The sequence below is a fragment of the Crocodylus porosus genome, unplaced genomic scaffold, assembly GCF_001723895.1.
Source record: "Crocodylus porosus isolate Cpor-Errol unplaced genomic scaffold, CroPor_comp1, whole genome shotgun sequence".
Taxonomy (NCBI): domain Eukaryota; kingdom Metazoa; phylum Chordata; order Crocodylia; family Crocodylidae; genus Crocodylus; species Crocodylus porosus.
In genome coordinates, this window is record NW_017728948.1 from 53904546 (window position 1) to 53913938 (window position 9393).

At 37.8% G+C, this 9393-nt stretch overlaps 1 protein-coding gene across 2 annotated transcripts in view; it reads left to right on the top strand.

Moving 5' to 3' along the window:
* KIT (KIT proto-oncogene receptor tyrosine kinase) overlaps window positions 1-8159 on the top strand; it is a 79183-nt gene extending 71024 nt beyond the window's left edge. For both annotated transcript variants that reach the window (XM_019553391.1, XM_019553392.1), the window contains exons 17-21: window positions 492-614; window positions 3485-3596; window positions 3714-3813; window positions 4328-4433; window positions 6735-8159. In XM_019553391.1, coding sequence (XP_019408936.1) covers window positions 492-614; window positions 3485-3596; window positions 3714-3813; window positions 4328-4433; window positions 6735-6860 — 567 coding nt within the window. In that variant the 3' untranslated portion in view covers window positions 6861-8159. The remainder of the gene's footprint in view (window positions 1-491; window positions 615-3484; window positions 3597-3713; window positions 3814-4327; window positions 4434-6734) is intronic.
* Window positions 8160-9393: the final 1234 nt, after the last annotated feature.

Consider the following 9393-nt stretch of genomic DNA (forward strand, 5'->3'; position numbering starts at 1 on the left):
TATGTTGCTGGGCTGTAATCCTCACTGCCTATGTGATGCGCTATGGCTTCACATATGCATGGGGTATTTTATACATATATAAAATAAAGTTTTTTTTCTTGGAAGGTAAACTGTTTTTTCCCCACTTGTCATAGGTTAGAAAATGTAGTTGGAATATTGGCTTGGAGCAAACACTAAATTGTAGCTGAAAATATAGAACTTTAAGAAAGCTTTAAGGAACAGAAAACAACTATCTCTATGGGAATACATAGGCAAGTTTCACTATGGAAAGTACTGCACATGCTCCTTCCAATATAATAAAGGATATTAGGCACTAATTCCTAGCTATCTGAGTTTGTACCTAAGACTAGAATAACTTTCAGTTTGTATTATTATGCATAACTAAATAAAAGTGTATCCAGGAAAATGCATGCTCAAGTAGCAGTTCTGAAAAAAAGCTACTGAACATGTGACAAAATAATCAGAGGTTTTATTTATTTCTTCTACCCTAGTGCATACACAGGGACTTGGCAGCAAGAAACATTCTTCTCACTCATGGTCGCATCACAAAAATTTGTGACTTTGGCCTTGCTAGAGATATCAGGAATGACTCGAATTATGTGGTCAAAGGAAATGTAAGTACATAATATTTATTCCAGCTATTCTCAATGAGGAAATGTTCAAACTTATTCTAATTTCCAGAACATCTCAGTTTCAGTACGTATTTACCCTTCTCATTTTTTTTCAACATGTTTTGGCTTGTCGTGGTTATGAGGGGGTGTACCAGTGTCCAGATAGCAGTGCCAACAGAAGCTCCTAGTGTATGTGCAACTATATTGGCAAAGTGTGCTTTTATTCATATAGTGTTTCATTCAAAGGGTTGTTTTTTCTATAATGGTAAAAAACACAGCTTTTTTTGGTGTAGCTGCAGCTTTACCAGTATAATTTCACATATTCCTATACCAATAAAGTAGTCCTAGAGTAAAAGTGTCCAAAGGCATTTATTTGAAAATCTTCTAAACTTAGTGGTATTGCATTTCTTTTGCTCATTTCTAAAATAATTTATTGTTAGAAAAATATTCTGAAATTTGAGTTGCCTGATGTTTGCTTTGTTTTAAACATCATTCAGACAACTGAAACTTTATTCAAGTGTGGTAGTACACAAAGTGGGAAGTGGAAACAAGTTTGATTTTCATTGGTTACACATTCTGAGGTTAGCAAAAAACATATTTTAACCTATAAATGGTAACACACAGTATATAATCTGTATCACAGATATGGGTTGGAAAGAAATGTTATATCTAGACCAATAAAGAAAAGTTTGAAAACTCACTTTGGGCAATTCTTAGTTACGCTAAGATACTTTCATGGCAGTATAAAGAGACATTAACATGGGGACACAAATTATTGCCAGAGCAGTAAAGGGACCTAAGTAGAAATGAGAGAGAATTGAGTTCATATAAGTTTAAACTAAAGCATCCTACTAGGAATTGTCTTCCTTGTGATTTGCTCAGATGCTGTGGATTTGTTATCCATGGTGGCTTTAAAGTTGACTAGCCATACCAATAGCTATTACTCTGTATTTGTTGTTCTCACCACCATCTCTGTCCTACCCATATGTGCTGTTACCAAAGTTCAGCACAGGATGCAACTGAGTCCACGGAGCAGTGCTGGAAAATGGCAGGTTGAATAAGAGCTGCTCTGTGGGATTTACACAAACTAAACTGAAAAGGTAGCTTTACTTTTCAGCATCAGCTCAGGCTCTCCTTGGTTACTCAATGCAGCTAGGATTTTTAAGTACAGGCCAACAGCTTGTGAGATGGTCAGTAATTAAATATTGATTGTCTAGACTATGGTTTAGGTTGCCTGACAATAGGATTTTTCTTAGACTAAGTGGATCAGAGGAGGAGGAGGATAGGATGCAGCTGCCTGGGGAAGCCAGGGCTGTGGGCTACCTGTGTCTGATCTGATCTTAAACCATGTTGGGAATACAGACAGTGCTGAAAGCCACTTTTTTTCTGACTAGCTACACGGGAGTCCAAAACCTTTTAGGCACAACAGGCCAGCATTATGCAGCTCTGTTCAAGGTACCGTATTTTTCGGACCATAAGACGCACCTGACCATAAGACGCACCCAGTTTTTATGGCAGGAGAGACTATGTGTGCCGGTGACCGGCCATTTTTATTGCCGGCTCCTGGCCACCGGCACGGGCGCCGGCTTCCGGTGTAAACAAGCGGCGGATGTCCCGCTCGGGCTCCGCCGCCTCCGCGGGCAAGCTCTGCCCCGTCTCCCCGGGACACACACCTTCGGACCATAAGACGCACCCTCGTTTTCCTCCCACTTTTGGGGGGAAAAAAGTGCGTCTTATGGTCCGAAAAATACGGTAGTTTACTGTTCACAACCCAGCTACTGCTGCTTGTTTTTCCAATGCCTGACTTCACCACTGCCAATGTCTGAGTTCCATGAGTTGCATGAAATCACTTGATGAGCCAGATCCAGCTCCTGTGTCATAGGTTTCCTTCCTTTTCCTCCCTCAAAGTCTAAATACTTTCATTATAAATGTTACTTGGTAAACTCAAATTACCTCTCTCGTCTCACACCAGATATTCTTCAAATCACTTGTAGTGTTAAACAACTGGCAAAGAGTATTAGCTTTCATTTTCCTTTTTATTTTTCCTGCCTTTTGCATTTACCTCTTTTTTCCCTCCTCCTCCTGCTTCCTTTCTGTACACGAAATAAAGGCTTTTCCTTACAATATAATTATAATATATTTTGTATACACTGTTTCAAAGCTGACCTAGAAGGAAGGGGCTGGGATTCTCCCCCTACAGATACAAACTCTGGGAACCAGAGTGAAGCTGGTATACAGAGAGAGAAGGAAATCAGTCAAAGGAATGGGGGAAAGGGTTTTCAGCTTTTCATTTAACTTCTTCCTTTCCAGCATTTAGTATTCTAGGGGAGAGAGTATGCGCATTAATATGAGTAGACAAAATACAAATGCATATATATATTTTAATGTGAATGTTCAGGTTTTCCTGCTCCAGTGAGGAGCTAAAGAAGCTACCTTGGGTGTTTGCTAACATACTGAAACATCTGAGGAGGTGACATAATCAGCATGCATGTAATAGCCAAACCAAACTGAGATTTGCATATTCAGTGAATAACTATTTGAAATCACCATATCGTATTTTTACAAATCTTTTACTGATTTGCTGTCTTCCATTTAAATATATATTCTGGAAATCACACAGTATACAGAAAAACAACTATATAACAATTGTGCAGCTAGGACACACAAAACAGAGTGTAAGGAACCATGTTAAGTGTAAACAAACTTGTACAAAGATGAATCCATTTCTATACAGCATTCCTGTTCTCGTGACTTGCAGAGGGATTTTTTTTTCAGTAACACCTAAAAAGCATCATCTACCTTTAAGTAATTTATATTTTTAAGTTTTCTTACCTTCTTGTCTAATTTATTTTTTGCCCTCATCCCCTATAAAGGCTCGACTACCAGTAAAGTGGATGGCACCTGAAAGTATTTTCAACTGTGTTTACACCTTTGAGAGCGATGTCTGGTCGTACGGAATCTTACTTTGGGAACTGTTTTCTTTAGGTAAAGTACTTATTGATTTCATGGGTACTAAGCTTTTTTCAACTAGCTTTTATTCCTCATTTTATAATCAAGAATATTAATCAGTTGGTATTGATTAGTCACATGTTGTATTGACAGGAAGCAGCCCCTACCCTGGAATGCCTGTGGACTCCAAGTTTTATAAGATGATCAAGGAAGGATACAGAATGTTTAGTCCAGAATGCGCACCAGTTGAAATGTGAGAGAACAACTACCACTGTTAATCCACAAAGCAGTCTTGCAATTCAGGGAACAAAGCTTCCTGATTCAAGCTAATGCATCTTATGTTGTGTTTTGGGGTGTTTTTATTTTTTTTAGTTGTTTTAATTTTTTCAACAACTTAAATTAATCTTAATTATGTAGTTAAAAGTTTTCAAATGATTTGATACTGGAGATTATTTTTAAATAGGAAAGATGTTGTGATGTAACTACTCTATATGCAGAATGTCCATTGCTGTGAAAGATATTTTTGCCTAAGGACTACTGAAGTATTGAGTGCTTTTCATTCACGACTGAATGTGCTGGTGCCACCATTTGTACTGTGACTAATTTTTTATGAATAGCTTTATATAAACCAAATTAGAAACATAGTTAAGCTGAAATTGCTTGTATCAGACCTCAGTTTTATTATCCACAAATAATAATAGTTTAAATAAAAAGGTGTTTCTCATGGAATTGCCCAGTCAATAATATTTCATTTAATATACTTACAGGTATGAGATAATGAAGAGTTGCTGGGATGCTGATCCTTTACAGCGACCAACATTTAAGCAAATTGTGCAGCTAATTGAGCAGCAGCTATCAGATAATACTCGTTGTGTAAGTATGAGCCTCCAGATTGGCACTCAGTCCATAATAATAAGTTCCTCAAAATCCAGTATGATTTAGTCAAGATTCTGAAAAGATCAGGGGGGTGGGGAGAGGGAGGGTAATATTCTATTTCCCTTTCTGCATCATAGTGGTACAAAGCTTTCTACCTGCATAACTGGCATTTTTGGCACTTATGCACAAGTAGCAGTGTGGACACAGAAGTGAGCATACAAAAACTAAGTATTCACATCAGCCCACATACTGGCCTCACAGTTATGTGCATATATGTACATAAGCGCATTCTGTACACACATTTATCTCTAATTTATGAAAATATAGCTAGCCAGAAAACCAGGATTTTGTGCGGAGGAGATACTTCCATGATTTAGCTACAATAATTGAGTTGTTGGGGCATTTGCCCAAGAAGCTGGAGACCTTGTTTCTTGGCCCCCTTGCCCAGAGGAGTTTGAACCTGCATCTCTCTGACTTCCCAACACATGCTATAACCATGACACCTAAGGTTAGGCATCATCAAGATCCTTCTCCAGCGCTCTTTTTGCACTGGGAGGGTGCAGCCCATGGTGATGTAAGGCTGTTGCCTTTGAAGGGAGTAGGCCATTGCCCCTAATGGAATGGACACTGTGCTGCTCTCCATTCATTTTATCCAATGACTGAAATGCAGGAGCAGTGGCTCAGCCTTAAACCACTCAGCTACTAGGTTTGAAGGTGGAGGACCCCCTTCTCTCTCTGTGTTTTTGTTGGGGGGGGTACTTATGCTCAGTTATGCACACATGTAGATAGCCAGTGTGTATCCTTACTGCATGTGCTCAGTCCACACCTGCACACTTACATCCAGAACATAAAGCTAAACCAAAAACAGATAGAAAACTGCCACTTAGATACACTAAGGGGAACCTGATTCTATCTTTAGTGTCCTTTCAATTTATGCAAGAGGCACTGGTTTCTTAGGGTGATATCTTTTATTGAACCAGCTATGTAGTTGTGATAAAGTTAGACAAGCTTTCAAATGCAAGACATTCTTCCTCAGGCCTCTGATCACAGGAAGCCAGGCACCATATATCTGTCAAACGTAAGCAAGAATCTTACATTTGAACTTTATCCTAACTACATAGTTGGTCCAATAAAAGAAATCATCCTAAGAAATCTTTGCCTCTTATATGATTTCTGGACCACCTTACATGATTTCTGGACTACAGTATCACTCTTACACAACATTTAATTTATATACTTTTGACTGTAAATTTTGTTTGCTTGGATGACCACATGACTTTCTCATTTTTCTGTCATTCGTTTCCAAATGAGACACGGTCGTATCACTTTCTAAGCATTATGTAGAGGCATAACATAACATAAATAAAAGTTAAAAGAGTATAGTTTTAATGTTTTGAAAATATGGTGGTTTTGTAGATGTCATAAAATAGGATGTATTCATATCATAAAATACAGAAAAATATTCTGGTGCAGCAACCATGAAAATGGAGCTTAATCTTTACTCAGTGAAGCATTTTCAAGACAAAGGTTTCTTGCTTTCTTAACTTTTCAGACTCTCTGATTTGTTCTTTTCTCTGTGTTTTACTTGTATAGTGTCTGTCATCTTGGAAATCAAGTGTTGCCAAACTGGCACCTTGCTCTGCTTACATCTCCTAGGCCTGTGCCTGGAATACCATTTTAGGTGGATAATTGGACAAAAGTAGTAACATAGAAAATAGGGCATTTTAGAAATGTGGCTCTTGCTCTGTGGGGAATATCTTATTAAGCTGCACTTAAGGAGCAAGTGACCAGATGGTCCTGAAGCTGGAGTACAAAGCCAGAATGCATTCCTGAAAATTTTAGGTGCTTTGTTCTGGTCCATTGTAAGTGATGCCCTAATCATTTAAGAAAAGATGAAACTGCTTCTTCCAGTGTCCAGTTGCTTCCTTTAACATTTAGGTAAGCTTCAAGGATTACTGAAACAAAGGCAAAAATGTGAAGAGCAATCTGAATATTTAATGGCAGGGATTTTCAAAGATAACATCCATTTCATGCTTTTGTTCTTTGTTTAAAAACCTCCTGTCATTTTAATAAGTGAGTTTTGAGCTTCTGAATCATTTTAAACACAAGCACTTTCAAATTCTGCTTCAGTATGTTCTTAAATTTTACAAGAAAATATTTCTGCTGGATACCTGTCACCATGGCATGTGGTAAAACAGGAATACTAACAGCAAGGATGTACTCTGATTCTTTGAAGGAAGCAGGTGAAATACTGGCAGGTGGCAGTGAAATTATGATAATACCACTTGTGTTCTACAGGCTTACTCAAACCTTCCAGCAAAATTTGCCAGTCAAGGACATCTTGCAGATCACTCTGTGAGGATTAATTCTGTGGGCAGCAGTTCTTCATCAACTCAGCCCCTCCTGGTACGTGAAGATGCTTGAAATGAAATGGGGCATCTGGAAAGAAAGTGTCCCAAATGGCACAGCTGCTCTTATTTTGAAGTGGAGGAAGACAAGGTTACTTTAATCATTTCTCTTCTCTCCTTACCACTGGATAGTGGAAATGTTGCTGTAATACTGTACTTTACCACACACCATTGTACATAAACGTAGTTCACCCAGCATGGTTACAGCTATTGTTGTAGCATTGAATGGAGCTGTATATATTTTGCTATTCTGTGTGTATTTTGCAACAGAGAACCAAATTCAAAAAAAAGTCTGAATCCTCAACCTCGGTTTGGAACTAGTCAGTTAGAAGCTAGCTCAACTATTAAACAGTCCTCTAGATCTGTGCTAGGAAAGCTAATATACATTGTCCAATTAGTATTTTTTTTGGCCAACTTTTAGAAATCAATGCAAATAGTTGCTTGTTTCTGCAACTCCCAGACCTAAAAATGTCACTGGCAGATATTCTTGATTAGAAGTCAAATGAGAAGAGGGTACCTTCTGTTCATAGGACAGAGTTAAAATGAACACAGAGTTTGTGTAGCTGCTGTACCACTAAAGGACTTTGCATTTCTGAACACCTGAAGGAAGGTGATTATTGCAGATCCTTCCACCTCCTCCTTGGGGATCCTCCCAGTTCTTGTTTCACACAGGTTTTTTTTTCATTTCAGGCAAGAAGCATAATATTAAGGGGTGCAAGCGAGTGCAGAGCTAATGTTTGTATCTAAAAGTAGGCACACAAATGTAAATAAGGTCCTCTCTCTGCCTAATCCTAGCAATTTGATCAGGACTCAGAGAAGGCTTTTCAAGTAGATTACATATCATAAGGAGAGGCAGTCATTGTTTTGCCTTATTTGAAAAACAGCTCTCCTTGTTTAGCCTTTCCTATATGGGTGCAACTTTTCCACAGATGGATCTATATACGTACCACAACCTGGGAAGGGCTTTCTTCTCAGTCACTTTGAGCACTTATACACAAGCAGCCTCCAACATGCTGAAATGACATATATTAATAGAGTCTGCTGGAGTGTGGTGATTACCGTGCTCCAGCAGACTCCAGCGTCTCACATATCTGCATCCCTGAGCTTGAAAATGGCAGCGGGGGCGTTTTAAGTAAAGCTCATTTAAGCTTTAGTTAAAGCCCTCTGCTACTGTTTTTCAGTGCAGGGATGCTGATACACAAGATGTTCCGGGTTCTTTAATTAGATTGGCCGTGAGAGCCCCCCACCACAGTCCCAGAGCATGTGTTTAAATGCCCTTTATCTTTCCATCTGTCTTATGTTAGGGGAACACTTGAAAGAAGAGAAGTTTGTTAACTGGCAAACACTGGATCTTTGTGTAGCTGCTTCAGCTTTGTTCTGCAGGCATGTGGATATGGGGTCAATGTATATTGCGCCTAAAAAAAATACTAGCTTTGAGCCTAAGTCTGTGCTTCAGTATCCAAAGGACCCCTCATTTTCCCAGCAGAAATATTGCTAGTTCTTCTCTTTCTGTGTTTTCCTCATGGACAAATCAGTAAAGAAGCATTTAGGAGACAAAGTACTGGTTAAGTATCTATTTATTTACAATGCACTTAGGCACTCTCTTATTTAAACTTAAACTACCAGGTTCTTAATGGTATTTACATTTATTTTTGTTGTGTAACTAATTGCCCAAATAGAAGATACTTGTAAATATTGACACTGGTAGTACAGCCTATAGGTTATATTGAATGCCACTCATCTTCACTCTTTATATAAGCACGTTTGGATTATACTTAAATTTGTCAATCTTAAAATACTCATTTGCACTGGACTTAAGCTATTGCACCTTTCCAAAGTTAGCCAGTTGTTTGGAGGAGTTCTTATGTATTTTTGTTGTTAAGCATTCTCATTTTAATGCTATGAAAGTTATTTTGTAGTGTGCTGACTTTGAAAGCTACTAGGTGTTATAATTGTAGATGTCTTGGTACTTCATGGGCCCTTCGCTGAAAGAGATTTCTTTTTGTTGTGTACTTGAAATTTATATTTTTATAATTTAGGGTCTTTCAAAACTTATTTTGCAGTGGCTTATTGTTCTGAATGGTTTTACACACTTGTTTTGTAAATATGGAAATGTAGCAATAATGTCCTTTTGACTATTCTCAGTTCTTGGGTCTCAGAAATATTTTTATATGAATATATATATATGCAAAAATATCTGTATAAATACGTGTTTGAAAGTTTATGAAACACTTATGGATATGTTGCCCAGTTGTAGAACTGAAGTTCTGAAGACTTCAAATAAAAAATGTAAATATGTATTCCAGTGCTACTGATGAGTAATAACTTAAGATGTAATATTTTCTTTACTCATAAATCTTAATAAATTTTGGGTTGGAAAAAAGCCACAGTTTGTCCATGGGCAGAGATGAAGATTGAAATTCTGGAATATTTTTGAAAATTTGTATCCTGAAACTGATCATTTGTTGATTCTGTTCTGGACTCTTCTTTATATATGAATAGACAAAAACAGTATTTGGAAAACTTTAGGAATCTGTGTATACAGGTTA